The following is a 27,619-nucleotide window of genomic DNA, read 5'->3' as shown; positions in this document are numbered from 1 at the left end:
GACAGTTCTAGTCCCAAGCGACAACGCCTTTCCCATTCAGTCTTCGACTATACAGGAGCATCACCAGCTGCATCACCACCAATGCGACCATGGGAGATGACATCAAATAGGCAGCCTACTTTGGCTCGGCCCAACCAACACCACTTCTTAGGGGAACGATGCAGCACACCTGCACGAAACAGGAGGAGGTAAGCAAGATGTGTAGATTGGGACGCAATTTTTTATTCTTCCTGATTTCAGCTGAAAGGAGGTTTATTTCTAAATAAACTAAACTTCCAGCTCAAATGAAATGTTATTATAGTTGTAACTGAAAAGTTACTGGAAGTAGTTCATATAGGTGCATCATCCTGTAATTTGTGTGAATAGTCAACTGTGGTAAAGGGGTGCTCATTAACATTTTTCATTCTGAGCCTAATCCTTTTTCACTATGCACTGGAGCAATAAGCCTTTAGAGAAATGCGAGGAAAATCTTTCTCATCAGGGTACTTTTAAGGATACTAGGAGTTATTGATGTAGTATCATAATTTTCACAGTTACTGTAGTACCTAGAAACAATCGTAATAAAGATGGGGTGCACTGGCTGGAGAGAGTGACAGGTTTAGCATAGCGTCAAATAGTTGCCTAAATTGATGATTCAGGTATAATAGGAGTTACATGTACATGTTGGCTTTAGCTTGTGGCTCATTAATCTCTGAAAGCAGAGATTTTGGACAAGTTTCAGTGGACGTGGAAGAGTAGAGATTGGGATGGGCAGATCCATCCTGCAGAGTTGATGTTATAGGAAGCATAAAACTAGACTTTTTTACTTCTGTAGTTAAACTAATTATCCAAAACACAAACTTTCATTCCTCACATTGGGCTTCAGAAATGCTGAGCCAGCTATTGCAAGTTAAAACACAATTTCCTTTTGAGAAATAGTGTGCCTTTGTTTGTACTAAAATTGAAGTGTGTGCTTTTTCATTAATATAAAATATTAGGCTTAAGAAATGCATAACTAGTTTTCTTCTGATTGCAGAAATTAAATTCGTTGGTCATCAACGATCAGAGGTAATTTGGAGACAAAAGACTTGAAAACATGATAGTTTTGTATCTTTGCTTCAAGTCCATTAATCTGAAAGCTTTCAGTTAGTGGAATTCAAAATACACAGCTCTTGAAACAGCTTGTCATACTTAAGTGAGAGGTTGAGTTCTGAACTTGCAGGATTATTATGAAGACAGAAAATCAAGTCTTTTGTGCAGTTTGGTACAGGGGTGCTCTACAGGGACATTTGGACTTGTTGATCTTAAGAGATCGTTTCCAATCTTGATTCTATAATTCTGAGTGCATCTGTCATTAATGCTTTAGATGAGGTTATGCATGTGCTTTTGAAACCAGTTTCCTATTTTCTCTGCTTTGTTTGTTTTTTTTTTCCCCGTTGCAGAGTGATCTCAGAGTTAATGAGATTTTCAGAGGAATATAAGAGTAAAGGTGCAATCTAGTTGCAAATGATCATTCAGCTCAAGGGAACAGACTAGGGCAAGTGCAAACAAAACCTCTGAAGTGTCTGCAATGTGGACAACAGTCATAATCAGCATTAACTCTTTTGTCCTACCAGTTCGCTCCTGTGAGCAAGGCTATGCTGATTTTATTATCCAGATTTTTCCATTGTCTGGGCTACTATTTAGACCTTATCTGTTTGTATCAGGTTTTTGTACCATGCCTAGCACAACAGTGCCCTAATTCATTGTGGGATTTTTTTTCAGATTCATTGTAAGTAAATAAATATGCTTTTAGAAGGGTAGCCTTCAGGTATGAATTTGCAGAAAGATGTACAGGTAAATTGTGAATGTAAAAGTATAGTACATACCTATATATATAAAACAGAGAAGGCCAGTCCAGTCTTTACTAGTCATTGTGAAATTGGGAGATCTGTGCCATTGCTGTATCTCACCTTTCATTTATGCCTCTTTTCCTTCTTGTCTTGAATGTTACTCAGAACTGTCAGGATTTTAGAATGTGTTACATCGATCACCCTTGTTAGAAAACATTAAAATCTGCAAATACTGTCTGTGCAGTTACGGACACCTTTTGATGGCTGTTCCTACCTAAGGCTAGAAATTCCTGCAGTTTTTCCACAATTTCCATCCTGTCTCTTTGTTTCAACTGGGCAGTTGCCATGTTTATACAGTGCATATAGAACCAGAACAGGTTTTTTGTGGATTTTTTTAAGGCTTCAAACACAAGTTCATTAGTGATGTTAAATGATAGTTTAGACCCATGTCTTGACAATTCTTTGGAAGTTATTTCTGGCAATTCAGGAATCATGTAGAGCTGTGTATACAGATGTTCTGAATTTTGCTGAATGGAAAGTGTATTTTCTATATAACTCTTCATAGGAAAAAATCCAGTTTTGCTTTTTCCAGAGAATGCTTTGCATTCCAGAGAATGATACTCCATCCATTTTTAAAAAATCAAGAAATTCTACCACCTTTTACTATAATTCTCTGTAGAAAAGTAAATCCAGGCCCTTTGACCAGAGTGGGACAAGAGTAGTTTCCTGAGAAGCTACCTTGTCTAAGTGCTGGTGGCAATTAGAGAATTTCTGTTCTTCTTCCAAGGCACTGGAGCTGCCTTTTGTGACTTTCCTCTGTTCTGCAGCTTTTCCAAATAAAAATCATTGCATAGCCATTTTATATTAAGTATTCATAGAATCATAGAATGGGTCAGGCTGGAAGAGACCTTTAAAGGTCATCTAGTCCAACCCCCCTGCAGTGAGCAGGGACATCTTTAACTAGATCATGTTGCTCAGAGCCCCATCAAGCCTGGTCTTGAATGCCTCCAGAAACGGAGCTTCTACGCCTCTCTGGACAACCTGTTCCAGTGTCTCATCACCCTCATGGTAAAAAACTACTTCTTAATGTCCAATCTAAATCTGCACTGCTCTAGTTTAAGACTGTTGCCCCTCATCCTGTTGCTACACACCCTTATGAACAGTTACTCCCCAGCTTTCTTGTAGGCCCCCCTCAGGTACTCGAAAGCTGCCATAAAGTCTCCCCAGAGCCTACTCTTTAGGCTGAACAACCCTATCTCCCTCATCTGTAAGGCTTTTAGCAGTTTTGTCAATAAGAAGTTTTATTCAATTCTAATAAAACTGTTCTGATAATGTTTTCCAGTGTACTTGTTTCTCATGATACTTGTTTCTCCTGTGGGTTTAGTTATTAAGAAGGCTTTGTGTCATTTATATAATCTCTAATAGTTTTAATGCATTTCCAGTCCTCCAGTTCGGCGTCAAAGAACAAGGAGAGATCGTTTGTCTAGACGTAATTCCATTAGCCAGGATGAAAACTATCACCGTCTCTCCTATGGACAGCAGCAAGCAATAGAAGAGCCCCGAGCCTTTCACCCACCAAATGTATCTCCTTGTATGTTGCACCCAGCTGCTCATCCACCTCAGCAAAATGCAGTGGTGGTTGACATTCATGATCAGGTAAGTGTTCGAGTACAAATGGAGGGGTGTCGAACATGTGAGTTTGTTTTCCATCAAATCTCAAAGATCCCTTTCCTCTCCAACTCAGTTCGCAACAAAGATCACATAACAGAGCATTTTTCCTTTTGAATATTAGTGGAGTATGTAGCAATGCAGTAGGCAGTGAAAAAAAAACCAAGAAACTCCATACTTTTAATACAGGAGATTGATATTTAATAATTTGTTAGTGCATGCATTTTATAGTACTGTAGGCCTCTGGCTCAAAACTTGGAAATGCAGTTATTTTGCTTCCAAAGTTAATTCAGTGTGATAACTAATGATCAGATGTGATAATTATTGATATCCAAAACATTTCTGTGTCATATGAAATGCATCTCCTTAGCATAGGAGTCTTTAAATAGTTAAAATGTGTTATTTGGGAGTAGAATTCCCAACACCAATGGTTGCCTGCGTGACAGCAGAACTCATGATAGTATTATCGCATAACCAAATTAACCATCCAAGCCTAATCAACCCCTCCTTAGATGACATCAAATGTGGTTGATCCAGAAAGTAAATTCCTGTCTGTGACAGCAGTTGGTATAGAGTTCTGTAACTGAGGATCTATAAAAGAAGTTGCGCTGTTGAGGTAACCTGTGTTGTTGTTTGTTAAATCGGTACGCTGCAGCTGAAGTACAGTAGTTGCTATGTAGTCATGAGTTGAGAAAGAGAAGTTTTTATTCAGATACCCACTTTTCAAACTACACGTGCATGGAATGCAACTCGTAACATCCTTGGCCTTGTTTGCATTCAATGCAGCTGCATACAACTAAAGTGTTTTATTATGTGAGCAGAGCAGTTCTCAGTAGGGGAGTATTTGCATTTAGGACCAAGTGCAAGGTTGGAAGCTAATGATGCTACTCTAGTCATCTCACAGTTATGTTGTGATGAACCATTCTACTGCTGCAACACCTCAAAAATTTAAATCATGCTCTTGCTTTATGTTGCAAGATTACATCGTGACAAGCCTGGATAAACAGTTTCTCCATCCCACTGCCTCTAACTTCCAAGCAACATGTATGATAAGGTGTCAGTGTTTGCAGACTAACTGAGCTTTCCATGGAAATGTTTTATACTTAAGGGACATAACTATTTTGGGAGGTCATTTTTTTATTATTACTCTGAGCAGTAAACGTTTCAGAATCATACCCAGCCCAACTTCATATGCCCATCTTTTGCATAGAAGCCAGAGCTGGGTCAAATTCAGTATCTCTCCTGAGACTAGTTCCTGTCATGAATGCTATGCAGGGTGAGATTTTAAGTTCTATTCCGTGATCTGTGTTCTGCGTTGGCCTTTGTGTCTGACTGTACACTACCAGTTCAGTAAGCTAGCTGTTGTTACTCATTCTCACTTTCCTAATGAGTTTTTCTTGTTCCATTTTAAGCAAGCACGTTCCATTTTAGCAGATCAGGAAGGAGGAGGGTGCTTTCTTGAAGTAACTTTTCACTTGACATTGCTTTTTATTGATCTATGCTCCTTGACACTTAAGCCTTTACAGTTTTATTATCATATCAGAGGTTTCTTGTTTAGTGTTTTTAAAACCAAACAAAACATAACCCTTCAGAAAAAAAAGATTATTTGTAGGTCCAAATCCTTTCACAGAATCACAGAATTGTTGAGGCTGGAAAAGACCTCTGAGATCATCAAGTCCAGCCTATGACTAAACGTCATTGCAATGGCTAGACCATGGCACTAAGCGTCACATCCAGCCTCTCTCTAAACACCTCCAGGGATGGTGACTCCACCACTTCCCTGGGCAGCGCATTCCAATATCTGACCACCCTCTCCATGAGGAAGTGCTTCATGATATCCAACGTAAACCTTCCCTCACGCAGTTTCAGGCTGTGCCCCCTCGTCCTGTCACTAGTTGCCCATGAGAACAGCCCAATGCCTGCCTGACTGCAACGTCCCTTCAGGTAGTTGTACAGGGTGATAAGGTCTTCCCTGAGTCTCTTCCAGGCTGAACAACTCCAGTTCCCTCAGCCTCTCCTCACAGGACTTTCCCTCTAGTCCCTTCACCAGCCTCATTGCTTTCCCCGGACCCACTCCAGCACCTCAAGGTCTTTCTTGAAGTGAGGGGCCCAGAACTGCACACAGGACTGGAGGTGAGGCCTCACCAGTGCTGAGCACAGGGGCAGAATTACATCCCTGCTCCAGCTGGCCACACTGTTCCTGATACAAGCCAGGATGCCAGTGGCCTTCTGGGCCACCTGGGCACACTGCTGGCTCATGTTCAACCAGTTGCCAATCAGCACTCCCAGGTCCCTCTCTGCCGGCCACTCTCCAGCCACTCCTCCCCCAGTCTGTAGCACTGCAGGGGGTTATTGTGAGCAAAGTGTAGGACTCTGCACTTTGTCTTGTTGAACTTCGTACCGTTGGCCGCAACCCATCAACCCAGCCTGTCCAGATCCCTCTGCAATCTTAGTTGGATGATTACATTATCTGGAATACCACTAGCTAAAAATTTGGTTGTGTACATATGTTTTGTGGTATAAATGTGAATACTTAGGGTCTGCTGCCTTATAGTCATGTTTATTTTTCCTTTTAAGCTTTCCTGTTAGCTGTTCTTTTATATTTAGGTTAGGAGACTTAGCTTGAGTGCTGCTCTGAGAGTGAATCAAGAGATTAGTCTCTTTGGAAGAAAGAAAATCTGCACAATCTTATTATTCTTTAGAGATACAAGGCTGAATTATTATTGTATCAGTGCTTCAGAGTTGAGAACATTCTTCAGTTATTTGTAGATTACCTTTTTCGTGGGACTTACTTTGTTTTATAAGTACTAACTTTAATGTGGGGCAGGAGACAGGCTTCTGAGTGACTCTAAGGTGCCTTTGAAGTTTTTAATATTTTACTCTGTGAGATCTTTCATGACCCTACCCAGAAACTGCTTATCAATTGAGAAGAATATTTTTCAATATTGATTATTTAAATTGAGAAGAATATTCTTCTCCATTGACAAGAATGTTTTAATGAAAAGGAATTACAGGCATGTGCATCCTTTTACTATGCCATAAACACTGTTCCAAGTTTACAGGAAGCTATTAAGTTACTTTTCCCTTTTGCTGCAGATCCATCAGGGCACGGTTCCTGTCTCATACACAGTGACAACGGTGACTCCACATGGGATACCACTTTGCACAGGCCAGCACATCCCTGCCTGCAGCACGCAGCAGGTCCCAGGGTGTTCAGTGGTTGTCAGTGGGCAGCACCTTCCAGTTTGCAGTGTGCCTTCCCCAGTAAGTCAGTCTATGTAATTGCACCAGCTTCAATCTTAGACGTAGGAATGACATTATGGAGCTTCAGTGTCTGTCTGACTTTAATTGGGATGGACATAGACTTTTCTTTTTCCATCTTGTGGTAAGTTGCAGTCACACAGCAATGTAGGCCTTAGAGCTGGTAAGCATATGGTCCTGTCTTTATAGAATACGATGCTTTATAGAATATGATGCTTTTTAATTCAAACTAAATAGTAGTTTATTATTTGGCTTCTTATCAGCAGCTATTTTGCATACATTCAAATAGTAAAAGGAAGGTTTCTAAGGCTTTTATTAGGCAGCTAACCTAGGAAAAAGTCTTACTTAATAGAGAACTTGTTCAAGGATTGGTTATATACAGAAAGATCTGATATCCAAAGTCAGTTTTCTTCTCAGAAGTAATAAGATTCTGGAAGATCACTAAAGAGAGAAGGGCTGAGAAGGGCTCTTCTGTCTCAAAATGCTCTATAAAATAAATGAAAATATTCCTGAATAAGGATGTTTCTCTGTGCCTTTCTGGGAGTAGCATAAAGTGCCTTTACTGGCTAATTTGCTAGCTTTAAATCTGAAAGACTTTGAACTGTTTTCTCAGAAATGTTTATATATCAGTGTAGAGGTACCACTTTCCAGCTTGTAGCATTCTGATGCTACCATTCTGTGGAAATTTCGTCATTAAGTGTTAACAGGCACCGGAGCTGAAGAAATGCACCCCAAGAAGTTCCAGCTGTACAAATGAAGGTTCCAGAACCTTCTAGAAGAGTCATAGTTTTTTTTCCTCTCCTTTTTCTGCAGTATCATAGAAATAAATAGTTACAGGACAACATATATATTTAATATTGGTATAAACACTGGTCTTTGCCAGCTGTGCCTTTGACAGCAGCATGTAACTTAACTTTTCCTGTTGAACACTGTGTGACATGGGGACATGAACAAGCCTATTGATGTTATCCTTGATGTGACCCCCTATGTCTTTAGCTGCTTATTGAAGAGGAAGAGTAATGCATTCATCTTGTCCAGCTGCCATTTCACCCGTAAGAGACGTATGCAGCATACTGCTAGCCACTCTGGAATCACAGAATGTTAGGGACTGATAGGGACCTCTAGAGATCATCCAGTCCAGTCCCCCTGCCAGAGCAGGATCACCTAGGGCAGGTGATCCTAGGGCAGACCACACAGGAACACATCTGGGCAGGTTTTGAAAGTCTCCAGAGAAGGAAACTCCACAACCTCCGGGCAGCCTGTTCCAGTGCTCTGTCACCGTCACAGTAAGGAGGTTTCTCTTCATGTTGTGGTGAAACTTCCTGTGTTCTGGCTTATACCCATTATTCCTTGTCCTGTTGCTGAGCACCACTGAAAAGAGACTGGCCCCTTCCTCTTGACACCCACCTCTCAGATATTTATACACATTAATAGGATCCCCTCTCAGGCTTCTCTTCTCAAGAGTAAACAGTCCAAGTTCTCTCAGTCTCTCTTCATAGGAGAGATGTTCAAGTCCCTTAATCATCCTCACAGCTCTTTTGTTGGACTCTCTCCAGTAGGTCCCTGTCTCTCTTGAATTGGAGAGCCCAAAACTGGACACAGTATTGCAGATACGGTCTCAGCAGGGCAGAGCAGAGAAGAAGGAGAACCTCCCTAGACCTGCTGGACACACTTTTCTTAATGCACCCCAGGATCCCATTGGCCCTCTTGGCCACACGGGCACATTGCTGTCCCATGGACAACTTACTGTCCACTAGGATTCCAAGGTCTTTTTCCAGGGGACTGCTTTCCAGCAGGACATCCCCTAATCTGTACTGATGCTTGGGGTTACTCCTGCCCAGATGCAGGACTCTACATTTGTCCTTATTGAACTTCATGACATTCACCTTCGCCCAGCTCTTACACAGTAAATTCAGCAAGGTGAGAAAGCAACATGACTTGACAAACATCAGCAGATAAAAAGATAAAAATATATTGGGACTTGGGGAAATCTAAGTAACAGATACTACTATTCTTACCCTCTGCTTTGAACAGCTATGTTATCTGTGCAAGTTATAAACTGTTTTATAATTCAGTAGTGAGGTGTCCTTTAAACATACACAGGGCCAAAGCTCTAACCAGGTTGTTTGGACTGAATATACAAGTGTTAATCAGGTATGTTGAGAGAATGTATGCAGTAGAAGTAAGTATCGAGAATAAGGTTCACTTTATGCAACATTGGCAGGCAGACTTTAGGATTTTTTTCTATTATGTCCCTGAACGGAGGAATAATTTAGGTTAGGAAGGGACTTTGAAGGTCATCTGTTGGTGACCTGCTAAGAGCCATACCAGTTTCCAAGGATGGAGATGTCAGAGCCACTCTAAGCTTCCACCCCAGTGTTTGACTATCCAATTGACCATCCAGTTTCTCCAGGCAGTGAAAGTACATCTGAAGTGTAGCCCTGCCTTCTAGCATGTCAGCCTGCTCACCTGCTTCATCTGTGAACTTCACAGTAATCTTACTTTCACAATACTTGTCTCTCTCACTGTACGTGTACCTATGAAATAAAAAAATGTCACTCACGAAGTACCTTGATCAGTTTTAAAACTTCTTAGAAGCATATGTTCAAACAGCAGAAGTTTTCCAAAAGCCTGAGTGAAAAAACGGGTAGTTTTAGATTCTTTTCACTGGAAACATAAGGCAACATCATTTGGCCTAACTTAAAAAGTGCCCTGAGCATGGCACAGATCATTCCAAATATGTGCTGGACCTAGTAATCTTGGCCATAATGAATCTTGAGATTAAACCTATTTTAATATTTTCCCCTCCTGTTTTAAAGAGGATGTGATGTTTTACCTGCAAATGTATCTTCCGGGCATTTCAGAGAAGAGTTTTCAGTTTAGTAAAATAGAATTTGAACTTATTTTAACAATAGAAACACTTCCCTATTGTATTTCTTCTTTTGGAAAATTTATGTGATAGCTAAGGGTGAGGAATGATCAGCATTTAAGAAAAAAATAGTAGTCAGTTCAAATTAATCTGCTGCTGTTTCAGTGCATATAAGGATTTATATTTAGTCATAATCATAGTAATGTGAGATGATAGTTCCATCTCCACTACTTCAATCTGATTTTAAACTTGATCTCTTTACCATTTAATGCCTTTTTATTCAGTATGTGCAATACATGTTGTGTGATATGACTGAAAAAAAAAAGTGAGAGATAAGAACTGGGTCCTCAATCTTGCTAATAGCTATTTTTTTAATGGGCAAAAATGTAACAAATGCATGACATTCTGATGATGGATCAAGAAGAAGACAATGCAAGTTTTCTTATGTTTCTATGTCTGAAGTTGGAAGTAAAGCTGAGTACTTTCACAAAGCACGCTCCTGCTCCCCTGCAGTGCCTTCATCACTTTAGCATTCAGACTTCAGTGACCAAAGATGCTTTTGTTTGAGGAGTTTCAAAGAGGAGAGAAAATAGGCTATTTCCCACAATAGCTGTAATTTAGGGAGACACCTTTAGGGCACAGAGCTTCTCACAAAGTGCAGAGCTGAGCAGAGCTTACGCATTATTCTTACTGAATGAGGCAATGGAAGTTTTAAGTTACAGTCTAATAGCCGGGGTTCCCTCTGCTCCATATAGAGTTTAAAATGGTTGCAAGGCTGTTGTTCTGGCACGTCATTTTGAAGGTAATATTTGGAGAAAATGAAATAGGATAAATGTATCTGCTCATCACTTAGGAGTCTGTCTAATCCTGGATTATTGAAAATCCTACCTTCCACTGACCTCATGAGAAGTGAGAGCTACTTAGAACCTAGCAGATCTCACACTATGGTACTTCTAGGACCTGTTCTCTACTAATCACTGTTTCTTGTGTATTCAAATGAGTTACTGCTTATGCATGTTTTGGAGGCTTTTCCAAGAAGGCAAAAGAACTGCTTAGTTATAATGATATGTTTCCGTAGTAAATATAGAATGTTCTGTAGGAAATACTTGTTCTAGAGACAAAAATATATTGTTTTCATTTTGTTTCAGATGCTTCAGGCGTGCTCAGTCCAGCACCTACCTGTACCGTATGCAGCATTTCCACCCCTCATTTCTAGTGACCCATTCCTTTTGCATCCTCCTCATATCTCTCCACACCACCCTCCTAACTTGCCTCCTCCAGGACAATTCGTTCCTTTCCAAGCACAGCAATCGCGGTCGGTAAGTACTGCTACTTACACCCTCTCCATAGGATTGGAGGGGCTAGATGGGCAAATAGTGCTGGTACCTAATTAAGGAAAGAGAAGGATTTTGTTTAAATACATTTTTGCACTTCAGCTACCTTAACATGTCTGTAAACACTTAGTGTGAAGATGAAAAAATAATATTAAAGTTCTCTGTGTTTCACTTCAGATTTCATCAGCTGTTGTCTGTGCTGTTTCTCCATAGGCCTTTACTTCTGTCAAAAAGATGTGTATTTGCTTCACCAACTATTCCTTCAGGTGTTTCTTTCCCAGGAAGAAGACGACAATCCAGAGGAGGTTATGTAGTGCAGTAGAGGTCTCAGAGAAAACCTTAGCAAGAGAGAGAAGAAAGTACAGACTGTTACTTTCATTACATGCTTCTTTTGTATTACTTCTCAGCTTATTTTTAAATAAGCAGTGCTTTTTCTAGAACATGGTCTTGGGTTTACCAAACATATTCAGGAGCCGACAGTCTCCATTTGATTTCTCCCCTCGCTACAACTTACGAAAGTTATAAAAGTCTTCTGCTGGAGCAGATTTGGCTTAGTGATAGAGACTATGCAAGTATAGGAAAGTGTGATTCTGTTTTGGATTTGGGGAGAAATAAGATTTTCATTTCTTATCTACAGTTCTTACTGTGAAGTTATCTGTATACTTGTGTCCATTTTTTGTCCCTCTGACTAGAAGATGCCAGTATTTCACTAATGCAGAAATAGAAAACAGGTTCATTGTTACTTATAAACACTTCTGAGACTTCTCCATGCCACGTCTCAGATGTGGATAGGGTTGCAATCGACTTTATTATGATGCTGGGAAAATATGGTTTTCAGTGGTAATCTTCCTAAGACTTCCTTTAGAAAATGCATGGGCTCAGTTTTATCCTGGATTGCTTACTTAGGTTATCGACTAGGCCTGCCTATCAACTTGCAGCTTGGGCAAAAAGCTTGTATCTCAGTGGTTTAAGCATACCTTGTATTTGAAGTTCACTCTGCATACCAGGGAAACAGAATATCTCTTTGGTTCCACAAGGTGGCTTTCTTGGCTTAATTTCTTGAAATGATAAAGTTCAGTGTAAAGAACAGAAAAGCGTATTAGTGAAACAATGACAATTCCTGGTTATTTCCTGAGCATTTTTGAGCTTTACTGGTGTACTACAGTTGACTAGATGACAATACTGAACTTGAATCTCATGCTTCTGAAACCTGTGGACTGCATGTTCTTGGTAGGACTGCTTGCATGACCCTTTTAGGAAAGCATCTGCTTGACTACTGAATACCATTAGCAGTTTAATCCACTGGAGTCACCATGTTTCCTCTCCACTTTTCAGATTTTCTGGCACAATTTCAGTTCTTGTCTATGGTTGTTTATTTTTTTCTCTCGCATAGTTGTACAGTGAGAGCAGCCTGGCAAGAAGGGGAGCAAATATTTGTCCTGAAAAATGCAAGACACAGGAAATTACAGCCACTCCTATATTTGCTAGATCGCATAAATTCCTGGTCTATAAGCATGGCTAGCTGGAAAAGGTGAATTTATATCAAATGTGTAGTGTTGTCTTTGATTTTTAGTAGTGTTAATGACACAGGAATTGTTTACAGAATTACTATGTGAAACTGAGTACAATTATACCTGTGTTTTTGTTTGTTGTTTTGGGGTTTTTTTACCCCATAAAATTGACCACAGCAGCTCAGAATATACAGCTGGGATTGCAGTTCTTTATTGGGGGAAAAAAAAATAGATGTCTGTTATTGCAACAAAGCCTATCTTTTTCTTTTTCTTTTTTTTTTTTTAGCCTCTTCAAAGGATAGAAAATGAAGTAGAACTGCTTGGAGAACATCTTCCTGTAGGGGGTTTTACATACCCTCCCTCAGCTCATCCACCACCATTGCCTCCCTCAGCTCCTCTCCAATTCTTAGCCCATGATCCTTTACACCAGGAGGTGTCATTTGGTGTAGTGAGTATTGTTTTCTGTGCCATGTTCTTTTGCACGTTACATTAACATTCTTGTTCTTTATATTTTGTTCAAAAGTATATTTTGTTCGAAAGCAGCACTTTTGCAGTTGTATTCCATTATTGGCTATAGCTGCATATCATAGTATTTTCTTTGAGCTCATTTTAATGAAGAGTAGCTTGATGATACCATAAAGTGATTTCTGATAACATATCTGGGGAATGTTTTACCACTTGCTTAGAAAACATTCCATGTTACCATACAGACCAGAGCTTCTACTGCAGAAACCAGTTAGTACACTTTAGAAAAGCTGCTGTCACTTTTTGCTAATTCTTCATCATATGTTGAGTTTCCACAAGTCAGGAAAGATAGAATGCTTTAAAATAGTTATTCTCAGAATGTCTGCAATTTGCAGGCAAGCAGTCATATAGAGTGCTTCTATAATTTAGATTGCACCATGTTGTAAAGACTGCAAGGCTTGCCTTAAGACAGCTTCCTGGGGATCTACAGCTAGTTCAACTGCAGCAGCACAGAAAAAAAAATTACACCTAGTGTAGGGTAAAGTCTGTGCTGAATTTTGTGCTCGAATTATTTAGCATAGTGCTATACAATAATAGTGCTTGAGATCTGGATTGTATGTTGCTGAGGAATAGAGATATATTAAAATTAATCATATGGTCCTTTATAAAGAATTCTAAATCTTTATTACATTGTATTTGTATTAAAATTATGAAGTAGTCCCTGCATTTGTGATTCTTTTTCATTCAGCCAACCCAACAGTTTCTAATTGTATTTCTAGATTGCAGAATTCATGACGCAGTAAAATGGATTATTGATATGTCTTTGAGATCTGACTTTGAAGAAAAAGACCCTGTCTCTTCTGCATTGTATTAGTACTCATACGTAAATGTTATGTATAACCATGGCTACCTATTGATAATATTCTCATAGTAAACTTAGAGGCATTTTATTAAATTTCAGACACTGAAGAAGAAAAACATGCTAGTAAAGACTTTGAGTGGTTTTTGTTTCAGAAAAAAGACTCAAAGCATTCAAATACAAATTGAATAGTGGTACATGAATTTCAGTTTTAAAAATTACTCTAAAAAAAACCTCAGTACTTTGAATATTTCTGGAAGAATGCAATTTACATTTAAGTGGAAAATTTTTACCATGTATCCATTTTAGCAGGTGATGCAAGACATTTTGAACAATTATAATGAAAACTTATATAGGCAAGTAAAGATCTTAGTATTTAAATGAAAGTAGTATGACAAAAAAAGCCCTAATATATCCATGAAAAGAATACATTGAAGCTTTAGGCTTAAATATCTCTTTAGACATCCAGCTGCAGAAACTGTGTTGATGAAGCACTCTACATACACTTGAAAGGCTTCCACCCTTCTTTAACATCAATGTAAATGCTTAAAAGTTTGTGGTTTGGCTTTTTCAAAAGAGTTTTTTTAAAACTATTTTTTAAATACTTTTTTACTCAACCATTTGCAAGCAACCACTGCTTGTCTAATAGCACGAGGCCTAAAGCCTGGGCCTTTATACCTGTGAGACAATCATCAGTTCAGGTTTCCTAAACTAGCCTGCACATAGACTAAGCACATAAGAATTTGCAAGAATTTCTGTTGTGTGTTACTACTTCTTCACATGAAGTGGTATGATTGTGTATTATCGATGGGAAACATTTCAAACTGAGACAGAGATTCTTTCGGATTTGAGCAGAGATCTGATTTTTTTAATAATGCTTTACTGAAAGTGAATTGCAATTCAAATTTCATTTTATTTCATAACTAAAATCCCAAAACATTTAATCACAGACTCACAGACTGGATGAGGTTGGAAGGGAGGTCATCTGGTACAACCCCACTTGCTCAGGGAGGGCCACCTAAAGGCAGTTGCCCAGGGCCATGTCCAGTCAAGGAGGAAGACTCCACCACTTCTCTAGGCAACCTGTGCCCGTGCTCAGTCAGCCCCATGATAAAGAAGTGTTTCCTGATGTTCTGAGGAGCCTCCTGTGTTTCAGTTTGTGCCCATTGGCTCTGATCTTGTCACTGGCACTACTGAAAAGAGCCTGGTTCTGTCTTCTTTGCACCCTCCCTGCAGATGTTGACATACATTGATAAGATTCCCCTGAGCCTTCTCTTACGCAGGCTGAGTAGTCGCAGCTTTCTCAGCCTTTCCTCATATGTGAGATACTCCAGTTCCATTTAGTGTTTTTTTGTTGGACTCTTTCTAGTATGTCCATGTTTGTCTTGTACTGGACAGCCTATAACGGGACACTCGTTCCAGTTCCACAAGTTTTACTTGAAGCTTATTTCTTCTTTCTTGCAGCCTCACCCACCTTTTATGCCTCGAAGACTCGGAGGGCGCAGCAGATACCGAACACAGCAGCCAATACCACCACACTCTTACCACCCCAGCCTATTACCTTACGTGCTGTAAGTTAAAAGTACATTTGCTTCTATGTAAGCAATAAAGAAGTCACGTGACTTTCAACTACAGTCTTGGCACTCTTTATGGTTTATTCTCTGCCAGAGGACAGGCATAGTTCAGCTGTCCCAGCTTCCATTTCTGTATAAATTTTTCAGCCTCTTTGGAATAGCATACACCCTTGAGCAGAGAAAAATGCAAGCAAACCATTTGTCCGTTGTAGTTTTGTAGCAGTTTAGAGGCACAGTAACCTCTTGGTTTTGAACTCATAAAATCTTCAACAAATTTCAAAACCTGGTTCTTGGATACTCTTACAGAGGCATGGTTACACTGCAGGATAAAGTCCTAGGAGTCTTCACATATAGAACAAATTCATTTGCTTTGGTTCTTCATTATGAAACGAAAGAGTGGGAGCTTTCTGTGGTGTGTTATTCTTTATTGGCTGAACTGTGGCATCTGTTACACCTATGGAATTTCTGTTCTGCCTCTGATTAGCTGCTGGAAAAGATGTAGGATGGTTAACGTATCTGTAGTGTGTTGTAGCAGACTCTTGAGTTTTATTGGTCTTCTACCTTCTATTTTAGAAATAAATATGAAATGTCTGGAAAGCAAAGATTATTTTCTAGTAGCAAAAGTGACATTGACAAGAAAGTAACCAGACATTGGCACCAGATCTGCAGTTTCTCTCTGTGCAATTTCAGACATGGCATGAAAATTGTACCAAGAATATGCTTCAGTGCAATTGTTCAACTTTGCATCTTACACTCTGAGAGTAATGTCATAGCTTCTTCCCTGTCCATGAAGAACACAATGTGGCACAGTAATTCTTGATTACATAACTGGGATTTTAGTATGTTTCAGTGATGTGAATTTGGATTTCTGTGTCTTTGCATTAAGTTTTGACCCATAGTATTGCCTTCAGGGATAAAAACACTTGCTGAATATGAAAACAGAAAAACTTTGTTCTGTTACCTCTCTATCTGAAGAGATTTTGCTTTAACCAGAATCACAGTGTATAAGAGAGTTTATGCTTGCCTTTAGTATGGTAGTTGATCTAGTAGCATAGTCTATCTCCATTGTGTGTTTTAGGCTTACGAAAGTTTCAAGGCTTTCGTATTGGAGAGCTAAGTGAACGCAGCGTTCCTTCTCTTTGTTAATATTTTATCCACTTAAAGGAAGAAAACATTTTTAAAACAAGAATGTCAGTTCATTGTCAGCTGTAGCTGTCTCTAATCTGCGATAATCGAGAGATCACTTTTTGTAATAATGCTGAGCCTAGTTGGAAGTATCAATTGAGACATATATGCAATTAAAAAGGCAGCATTCCAGGCATGAAAAAGTATCAGAATTAGCTTTTTCCTTTGACAATTTTATTTCAAATATTATTCTTGACTTAATGTTTTTACTAGTTCTGAAAAAGTACGATTTCAGAGGCATCAATAAGGTAACTTTGCCTCTGACAGGTGTTTCTGTGCTTTCCTTGAGCAAAATGCTGAACCTTATTATTGTTTGCTCTCACGGTAGATCAGTGCTCCCAGTGCCACCTGCAATTGGGCCAGCTTTCAGCTTTGAGTTGGATGTGGAAGATGGAGAGGTAGAAAACTATGAGGTTGGTATACAAACTAAAACTACCTTTAAAGAATGAATGTTAGCTCAAGCAATTGTATTATGTTTTGCTTTTAATCCTACTTTTGCCTTTCAAATAAATGTAATGAATGTAAAAACAGAATCCAGAAACCATCGTTTCAGGTTTTTTTTGCAATACTGGCTATTAGAGGTGCTTAGCTTTATTTTTTTCTAATGCTCTTTCCCAGAATCTACCCTTCCAGGCTAGTAATCATTAAATTGTTCTGCTTTTATGTTCTACATGTTACTCTTCTCCCTTTGAATTTTAATTGATTTTAAATACCAAACAGAAGTGAAGCACTTCCAAAAGAAAAGAGTAAGTTGCTGGGTTTATGTGCGTGAGTTGGAAGAATAGTGTTAATACAAAACAATGTTGAGGTCATATGATTAATTTAATGTTTATAAACCTGCCATACTGCCTTTTCTTCCTGGCCCTCAGGAGGGTACAGTAATTCACATCTGTAAATGTAGAACTCTGTTGAATAGTCTCGATAATGATGCAGCAGTCTGTTGTGTCTTTGCTAGTTCTGAGACTATTGGATTCTGTTTGATTTCTTTCCATTGTTCATCAACCCTTACTTTTGCATCTTTTTGCCTGTGCTCCCCTTAAGAGCTCTGTGTAGTTATACATTTTCAGTTTAGCACTGACCACTTCTGTATTAACCTTGGTACTAGTTCAGAAGCATCATACTATTTCTGAGAATTCAGGCCCTGAGTTTTACAATATTAGAAATCTTTGATCAGTACCATTTGTAGGTTTCACCAAGTCTTTTAACTTTTTTGAGCCTTGGTTCTTCATCATGTTTATGGCGATATTTTTCTTAGGTCACTTGTGAAGGACTACAAGTTACATACATGACAGAGTGCAACTTATTTACAAGAGGCTTGTAGTTGCAATGCTTGGCTTATAGAAAATTAATGTAAAAATTAGCCAAAAAAAGTGTTTAAAGTTTGATGGTATGTATTTGTTTTCCAGTTTCAGGATAAAATCTCCATATTTCGATTCAACTAGCCCAAGACATGGAGTGACAATCAGAACCTGTCCCACTGAATTCTTGGTTTCTTTCACAAGACCAGACTCACGTATTCTTAGGAAGCAAATTCGTGGATGATTTTTGTCTGGTTACCAGCATTGTTAATTTCATAGTGGGGTGAGAGGATGCGTCAGAAGCAAAGTACTTACCAAACTGTGCATGCAGCCACAGGACTAATTGAAAGTTGGGTCCTAGTGGTTTTGAAATCCCAAAGAGGACATCTTACATAATTGGAAAAATTACTGAATTCTGAAAAACTTTTTACATGGGGCTTGTGTTGTAGGGGAGAGCTAACGTGCTAAAAATTTCTTGATAGAAGGGTGTTCTGTGCTACCAGCTGGGGTAGTGAGGTGTAATGGCAGCTGCACCTCTAGTGGAACTGGAGTCTTTTTGAGCAGTCTGTTTTTTAAAGTCTAGTTTCCATGTTTTGCAGGCACTGCTGAATTTAGCAGAACGACTAGGAGAAGCCAAACCACGAGGATTGACAAAGGCAGACATTGAACAGCTTCCATCCTACAGGTTCAATCCAAATAACCATCAATCAGAACAGACATTGTAAGTATACGTCTCTTTGAAAGGTCCGTAATTTAGGTGGCTGTATTTCTGTTTCTTTAACTTGCAGCCTCTGCTAGGCCAGAAGGACTTTAAAAGCAGTCATGTCAGTAAACAATTTAATTTTTTTTGACTTGGTTTACTTTCTAAATCAAATATATTTATCCTTACTTAAAAATCTCTATATAGTCTCACATCATTTAGCTATGTTTCAATTTAGTTCCTCAGAATTAAAAAAATAAAATGAAACAAAGGTGAGTTGGTTTTGTTCAGCATACTGCACGTTAAAGTGGTATTGTAAATTTGGAATTTTTCAACTTAGGAACTTACTGTGTTTGAAAGATTACACAGCCAAGTGGAAAGGGTAGTATAGATACAAAGTAGTTAAAGCAACTTACTACCAAATACTATCTAGTGTTTGAACTTAAATGAAAGGATTTTTCTTGATATTCCAGTTTAAGTGACCCTTGGTGTGACTTATCTAGTGTCAGTAGGGAGTGAACTTTATAGGTCATTATCTCTACTATTCTGAATTTTGATTACATGTTTGTTCTTTTGGTTGGGTCTGTGAACTCCTGTAAGCAGGAGGACTTGCTTTGTGATTTGAAAGCACAAATAGCAGTTTTCAGTTTACATTGTCACACTACACATCTAGATGACTGTAGTTACCCAAGTTGCTGTCATGCCTGTGAGGTTCTGTATGAAATGTGTATTTGTTCTTACATTTGAACTTTATTGTCTGTTTTAGGTGTGTAGTATGCATGTGCGATTTCGAGTCAAGGCAGCTACTTAGAGTCTTACCCTGTAACCATGAATTCCATGCCAAGTGTGTCGATAAATGGCTGAAGGTAAAAAAAAAAACCAACAAATCCCATCTTGTAGGGAATTCATTATGTAGTTTGGTGAGAGGGATGGGGGATATTTTTCCTGTTCCAGTTCATTTCATCTCCTGTTATGTTTCTAATGCTCAAACTAGAAATGCCAACAGAGTGGAAGCACTGCCTACTTACAGTATTTTTCCAATGTTTGAAAGGAAGCACATTTCTTTATAATCTTTAGCACAAACAAAAACTAATATGAAGAGAATTATATTCATTGACAGATGTTATTCTGTTCTGCATTTGCACAAAACAATGCCTGTGAATTAAAGTAATGTGTGAAGAAGACTTGAAAACAAAAAGGTAACTAATAATACAGGAATTATATGATTACGACGACTTTTTTACATAGCCTGCATAGAAGGAATGAGTACTAGTACCTTCCTCCCACATTTTGCTATTAATATTAGATTCTGAGGCAAATAAAATGTTATGTGTGTACGTGTATTTTTATGTATAGATATATAGAAATCTAATATATGTAAGTAAACATTACAGGTTTACAAAATTGTGATATGCTGTTCCAGGAGAATTTGAGCAGAAAAGGAAGAATCTAGAATCAGGGCAGCCCAATAAGAGGACAGAGAAAATAGCAACAGTGCAGAAGGTGTGAAGAACAGGAAATACAAAGTAGATATTAATACACACACATCTCTACAACCTGCATTAACCTAGTCTACTGCTAAACAGTTATTGATTCCCATCTTGCCTCCTTTTTTTGGTATTTTATTCTGTTCAGCTTTAGTTTAATCTGTGTGCAGTCTGTTGTGTAGAACATTTGAAACTGCAATGATCCTATGTTAATATAGGATACAGTCTCCAGAGAATTACACATTGTATCTGTTGTTTCAAAAAAAGAAATTAAAACCCCTCACATTTATAGTTTCATAAAAGAAAGCAGATGCATGTTTTAGGCACACAGTAAAATCGTTGGTGCAGAGAATGAAAAAATCAAGTTAATATTGACAGCATTCTTTTTCAGTAATAAGATATCAAGAATAATGAGATGGATTTTAAAACTAGGATATGAAATTGCCCTTGGGGTGCAATACCCATGGTAGTCTAAGGCTTCTAGAGTCTTAGACTACAATGTAAATGTTTCCACAACAATGCTTATAACTTCCAGTAGAACTGATGTCCTTCAGTATCTGAATACATGGACGTACTTGAGAATCAAGAGGAATGTAAACACCTAGTTTTTTTAATGTCAGATTAAAAAGCCACGGACACACACCTGCCACACACACAAGTAATATTACTGGTGTATCTCTGCTAAGATGTATGTTGTTTCATTCAGTAACTGCAAATTAACAGTAGTTTATATATATTCAAGTGATATTCTCCGGTGTCCCCCTCCTCCTCTTGAGGAGCATTCATACTAGATATATCAAGTCTTTCATTGCATGAAACTTTAAGTCATTTTGGCTGTGGACAGAGTATCCAGGATAGTATTCACTCCATTTTATGGGAAGAAAGATCTAGGTTCATTTGACACAGTCTGTGAGATAGTGGATGAGGTAGATCTAGATAGGTTAAACTTATTACATAGTTCTTAAAAAAAGACAGCTCCTTCTAGTCTATTAATGCAAAAAAAAAAACCCCAAAACCTCTGATTCATAGAGCACCTGATCTATGGATTGCTAGAAGTTTGAAGAACATATCAGGGAAGTATCATGCATGCTTGTCCTATTTTTATGTTCTTTCTTACCTGAAGCTGGTCTCAAGAATCAGACAAGAATGTTGAATTAAACTTTTGTGGGACTTAGTTCTACAGTTCTTCAGTTCTACAGTTAGATTTAGTACTTTCAACTGGTAATGAACTGGTGGTTGAATTCAGAAGAACAAAGTGGAAAAGGCAGATTTAGTTTAGTCTCCATTTTTGTAACTCTAGATGTACTGTAGTTATTGTGGAAAAAAAAAAATTTCTAATTCCTATCCCAGCTTAGAAAATATGTATTTTTTAACAGGTCTTCAAGTGTGATGTTTTCTCAAGGTTGTCTTGTAGAAAAACTCTTTGAGCATAAGAGTCCAGCTAGGTGGGGAAATGAAGTGAAAGATACATAATCTAAACCTGAAGCGAGTGCAGTTACACCCACCTAAACCAGCTTGTATTGACATCGTGTATTCCACAGCTGGATGCAAAACAAGAGAGAAAGGTTAAAGCATTGTAGTATAGAATTGCTAAGGCAATATATTTATGCCGTGTGGGTTTAAGTATATTGGTATGAAGATGGTGTACGGAAATAAAGATTATTTTGCTTTGCAAACTACAACAAATTAGTTTACTTTACATCAGCTTAGTTAAGAGCTTCGTTTCGGTTAAGCAGCTTATATCTGAAATTAGGGATAACTGGAAGATATTTTGTGCTATAGTTTTCCTTCTGCTCGTTCCTTTATGTATTTGATAACCAGTTTAATATGTTAATAGTATAATTACATCCAAATCATAGAATCATATAATGTAAGGGGTTGAAAGGGATCTTGAAAGATCATCTAATCCAGGCCCCTGCCAGAGCAGGATCACCAACGGCAGCCACACAGGAACGCATCCGGGCAGGTTTTGAAAGTCTTCAGAGAAGGAGACTCCACAACCTCTCTGGGCAGCTGAGAGTAAAGAAATTTCTACTCACATTGAGGTAGAACTTCCTATGTTCTGACTTAAACCCATTATTTCTCGTTCTACTGCTTGTCACCACTGAGAAGTGATGGTCCCCTCCCTCTTGAGACCCACCTCTCAGATATTTGTATATGTTAATAAGGTCCCCTCTCAGCTGTTTCCTTTCAAGGTTAAACAGCCCCAGTTCTCTCAAGTCTCTCTTCATAGGAGACACGTTCAAGTCCCTCAGTCATCCTTGTAGCTCTCCCTTGGACTCTGCCCAGTAGGTCCCTGTCTCTCTTGAATTGGAGAGCCCAAAACTGGACACAGCATTGCAGATGTGGTCTCAGCAGGGCAGAGCAGAGAGGGAGGAGAACCTCCCTAGACCTGCTGGACACACTTTTCTTAATGCACCCCAGGATCCCATTGGCCCTCTTGGCCACAAGGGCACATTGCTGTCCCATGGACAACTTACTGTCCACTAGTACTCCAAGGTCTTTCTCCACAGGGCTGCTTTCCAGCAGGATGACCCCTAATCTGTACTGGTCCCTGGTGTTACTCCTGCCCAGATGCAGGACTCTACACTTGTCCTTTCTGAACTTCATGAGGTTCACCTTTGCCCAGCTCTCCAGCCTGTCCAGATCTCGTTGGATGGCAGCACAGCCTTCCTGTGTGTCAGCCACCCCTCCCAGTTTTGTATCATCAGCGAACTTGCTGAGGGTGCCGTCTATCCCCTCGTCCAGGTCGTTGATGAAGATATAAGAAGATTGAAGATTAATATTTAAATGAGACATTAGTAATCCAATCTGATTTTTGTTTTATTTTTATCTTTTTTTAAAAAGTTCTTATTCCAGTGTCTGTTGATGGTGGAGCAAAACAAAAGGTATCTAAAAAAGTTTTGTGACTTGTCTGTGCATGCAAGGTTTGATCTGCCTTGCTGGTACAGTACCACCTTTTTAGCGACTGTGAACAAGTGAGAGGAAATGTTCTTTTACAGTGCATTGCATTAGGTTGCCCACTTTAATTTTTTCTTCTCTGGTTAAGCAACTTTAAAGACTTGTGAGAGAAGAGTGTAATACAGTGGAGGAAAATAGAATTAACAATAGGGACATTATCATTTTTCATGGTATTGTAAACTCCCATTTCACAGTATTTAGTTATTTCTTAATATCTTAAATCCTCTAGTTAAATACAAGTATATGAGAAATCTGATGCTCTGTAAAGTAACAGTTAGTAATCATTCCAAAGGATATCTTGAAAATGTGAGCTGTCTTCACCCTGAGGGTTTTGTACCAGATAACAAGGATAGTTTGCCTTTATAATTGACATTCGGATAGGAAGTGCTATATTATATATGAGAAAAGACAAACTATATAAATGTAGTTTAACTTGGTTCTGATGGACCAACACCAAAGTAGTGCAGTGTTTTTTAGAGGATTCTATTAGACCTACAGATTAATTATTCTAAATGCAGTTCACTTGAGCTAGAAATTTATACAAAATATGAAAAAAATAAATTGATTACTTCATTGTGCAACTCTCTCCCTTCACATTACTTGAAAGTAAGTTTGTCCAAAAGAGTGGCTAGTTAGGTCAATATTATGTCCACCTTACTGCTGTCTTTGCAGCAGTCATATTAAATGCCAGGAAGTCAAATGAATTTTATTAAAGGCACAAGAATGGAAATAAAGTTAAAACAGATATTCTTGTTGGATTTTGCAAAGTTACATGAAAAGCAGTGCTGCAGTATCTCTGAGTATTAATTTCATCCTAGCATGGTGGGTTTATTTCTGCATTTCCTATGAGCAAATTACCCTCACTAAATGCTATTCCATGCTAAAAATGGTAGATACTTTATTATTTATCTAAGTGAATACTTCTTGATTCATTGATCTATTGAATTTTGAAGAACCTGGTTTTTATTTTAAAAATTAAATTAGCCGAATTTATATATAGAATAATGCAGATACAAAGTATTGACCAAGTAATAACATCATCGTAAACTAATTTCAAAACTGCCAGTGAAAGAGCAAGAAATAGATTTTGAATTGATTCTTCAGTCCATGCTTTACAAAGACTATAAATCAATAACAACTGCAATATAAACTGTAAAACACTAATAAGAGTAGTAATTGACAAAAAAAATATACTCTCATTATAACTTGAATTACTAAATAATGTTTTTCAGTAACAATGTGTTACTTTCACTGGCATTTATTGTTTGGATTTGAAATTTGTGGCAATGATTTCTGAACACCAGCCTGCAGAGCCACATTTCTTGATGCTCTCATTTGTATTTTCGTTTAAAAAATGACTACTACTTCAGAAAAATCTAGAGTTCACAGTGGTTCGTCCTGCAATTTTGGAAATACGGAAAACAGAATTTGGGGCAAGGAAGAGTTTGTCTTTGCTCTGCCCTTTGCAAAGGAAGTACTTTACCTTTGTTTTGTGCTTTTTCTCATTTGCTAAAATAAAATTAAATTAGCCTTTATTTGAAAAGGGCAATGAAAGGGCAGAAAGACTTTTCCAGTAGCTTCAGGAATGTTACTTCATAGAATCATGGAATGGCGTAGGTTGGGTGGGATCTTAGAGATCATCTAATCCAACCTCCCTGCCATCGGCAAGGATGCCTCTCAGCTAGACCAGGTTACTTAAGGCCTCCTCCAACCTGGCCTTGAACACCTCCAGGGAGGGGACATCCACAGCTGCTGTGGACAATTTATTCCAGAGTCTTGCCACCCTCGTACTGAAGAATTTTTTCCTAAGATCCAACCTAAATCTATTCTCCTTTAACTTAAACCCATTTCCTCTTGTCCTATCGCTGGATACTCTTGCAAACAGTCCTTCCCCAGCTGTCCTGTAGGTTCCCTTCAGGTATTGGAAGGCAGTTTTATAAGGTCTCCCCGGAGTCTTCTCTTTTCAGGGCTGCACAATCCAGGTTCCATTAGCCTGTCCTCATAGCAGAGGTGCTCCAGCCCTTGATTCATCTTTGTGGCCCTCCTCTGAACTCGTTTCAACAGATCTATGTCCCTCTTACAGTAGGAACACCAGAACTGGACGCAGTATTTGAGGTTGGGTCTCACAAGAGCAGAGTAAAATGGGGAGAATCACTTCTGTTGATCTGCTGGCCACACTCCTATTGATGTATCCCAGGATATGGTTGGCCGCCTGGGCTGCATGAGCGTACTGCCGGCTCATGTTGAACTTCTCATCTATCAACACCCGTAAGTCCTTCTCTTCAGGGCTGCTCTCTCCACTCTGTGCCCAGTTTATATTTGTGCCTGGGATTAGCCCAACCCAGGGGCAGGACCTTGCATTTTGACTTCTGGAACCTCATGTAGTTTGCACTGGCCCATTTCTCAAGCCTGTCAAGGTCCCTCTGGATGGCATCCCTTCCCTCAAGTGAGTCCACCGCACCACACAGCTTGGTGTCGTCGGCAAACTTACTGAGGGTGCATTCGATGCCATTGCCAGTGTCACTGACAAAGATGTTGAACAGCACTGGGCCCAGAACAGACCCCTGATGAACTCCACTTTTCACTGGCCTCCATGTGGACTTTGAGCTGTGGACCACAACTCGAGTGCAACCTTCTACCCAGTTCTTTATCCACCGAGTGGATAAAGAGTCCATGTCGAGTCCATGTCTATCTTAGAGACAAGGATGTCGTGGGACAATGTCAAATGCCTTGCGCAAGTCCAGGTAAATTACATCAGTTGCTTTCCCATGTCGACCAGTGCTGTACCTTTGTCATGGAAGGCCGCCAAATCAATCAGGCACGGTTTACCCTTAGTGAAGTCATGTTGACTGTCATTGATCACCTCGTTATTTTTCATGTGCCTTAGTACAGCTACAGGAGGATCTATTCCATGATTTAACCAGGCACAGAGGTGAGGCTGACTGGTCTGTAGTTCTCTGAGTTTTCTTTGCTTCCCTTTTTTTAAAAATATGAGCATTATGTTTTCCCTTTTCCAGTCTGTGGGAACCCCACCAGACTGCCATGACTTCTTAAATATGATAGCTAGTGGCCTAGCAACTTCAGCTGCCAGTTCTGTCAGGACCCGTGGATGTACATTTCATGTACTTCTCATGTCTCTTATCTTTTTAAGGAAACTGTAAAAATAGAAGAGTGACAGGACATATTTTCAGGAAGTGCTTTACAGAAGGACTAAATGTAGACCTGTAAATGTGTGCTACTTGAATATCTATTTGTCAGGTTGTTCTCCTTTCCCTCTACCCTCCACCACCCCATTAGTTGCATCCATCACATTGCAGTGTACTATAACTGAATTTGTATTAGGAAAACCACTATAAATACACTTTTTTTTTGAAAACATAAATTTGAATTGGCAGACTTATCACATGACTCTAACATAAGCTAAACATAAGCACAGTTTTTCTTCTCTTGTTTTGACTGCTCTTGAATTGCTTTTCAGTACTCAGATGTCAGTGTCATATACAGATTACCTTAACAATATATTTGTCAGTACAGTAAGCCCTCTTTTGTTTCTGGTTTTACAGGCAAATCGTACCTGCCCAATTTGTAGAGCTGATGCTTCGGAAGTGCATCGTGATTCGGAATGACGAATCTGAGAGCACAAATCTCCTTTGTGTGTTCCTGTTCACATGTATATAAGAACTATCTATTGAACTTATCCATGTGGCTTCCAGCCTACCCTTTACACAAAAGGGTCAATAGACCTTACTTTGCACTGTGTGACTTAATCAATTACAAAGCTTACAACTAGTCTTCAAAGTTACAGGATTGTTATACTAACAGTGTGAGTGGAACTCCAAAGATTTATTTTTTTAGCTTAATTTCATGTGTGCACTAACATTCTCTGGATTTTGTGTGATCATTCCGAGTGTTGCTGCAAGACTACTGTGGACGTGATCTTTTTAGCATGTGTTTTTTATATAAAAGAAAAAGAAAAAAAATCACGTAGCTCCAAACAATATAGCAATCTACCTTATATAGAGCCTTCAGATACTGTGAGTGGGCATGGATGGTGTGAATGTGTGTTTACTTTTAAGAGGATGCCTAAAGTGTGTGTGTGACTGAGTGTGGATGTGTGAGAACCTACATACCAGCATGTACTGAGAATGTATGTGTGTAGTAATAATTATGCTGCAGTGTATAATCTTGCGTGTTATTTAAGCAGTACTAGTACTGTACACTGGTTCCTTTCCTTCTGTTTGCAGTTGCACACAGAATGTGATGGGTGCAGCAATTACAGATATTTAGTATTTCCTCCCCAGCGTACTTACAGGTATAAAAACCTTTCTAACCTACTATTCACACAACTGTTATGCTTCCCCGTCATTGGAGGCTCTAAATGTGTACCACTAAAGAGTGCATTGCTTATTCATACATGAGTAACTTTAGGGGTTATGTATATGTTACAAAGTCTGGATTTATAAGTGGCTGATTTACAATTTATTTTATCAATATGAAGTTGGAATATTGCACAACTAATTTAGCAGTATTAATATTTTCAGTTGTTAATATGAACATCAATGCTTTTTTGTTCTCCTTTTAAATTTTTCTAGCTGCGTTTGCCGGTTACGTGTTTCTTCCATGAAAGGAAGCAGAA

General features: G+C 38.9%; 1 protein-coding gene across 1 annotated transcript; it reads left to right on the top strand.

Moving 5' to 3' along the window:
* On the top strand, positions 1-27,000 carry RNF38 (ring finger protein 38). Its single transcript, XM_009870314.1, has 10 exons — positions 1-188; positions 3,254-3,467; positions 6,576-6,743; positions 10,758-10,928; positions 12,741-12,902; positions 15,243-15,349; positions 16,866-16,950; positions 18,435-18,556; positions 19,302-19,401; positions 26,547-27,000. Exons 1-10 carry the CDS (start codon positions 82-84, stop codon positions 26,607-26,609), a joined length of 1,299 nt encoding a protein of 432 aa, XP_009868616.1. The 5' UTR covers positions 1-81; the 3' UTR covers positions 26,610-27,000.
* The last annotated feature ends 619 nt before the right edge of the window (positions 27,001-27,619 follow it).

The sequence above is a fragment of the Apaloderma vittatum genome, unplaced genomic scaffold (assembly GCF_000703405.1).
Source record: "Apaloderma vittatum isolate BGI_N311 unplaced genomic scaffold, ASM70340v1 scaffold5725, whole genome shotgun sequence".
Lineage (NCBI taxonomy): Eukaryota > Metazoa > Chordata > Aves > Trogoniformes > Trogonidae > Apaloderma > Apaloderma vittatum.
The sequence above is the reverse complement of the archived record's forward strand: the minus strand, read 5'-3'. Positions and strand labels throughout refer to the sequence as shown.

Excerpts from the sequence above, each read along its gene's own strand:
- RNF38 (XM_009870314.1), top strand. The coding sequence starts at position 82 with ATGCGACCATGGGAGATGACATCAAATAGGCAGCCTACTTTGGCTCGG. Across the intron at positions 189-3,253 it reads CCTGCACGAAACAGGAGGAG|TCCTCCAGTTCGGCGTCAAA; the intron begins GTAAGCAAGATG and ends ATGCATTTCCAG. Across the intron at positions 16,951-18,434 it reads GAGAGGTAGAAAACTATGAG|GCACTGCTGAATTTAGCAGA; the intron begins GTTGGTATACAA and ends CATGTTTTGCAG.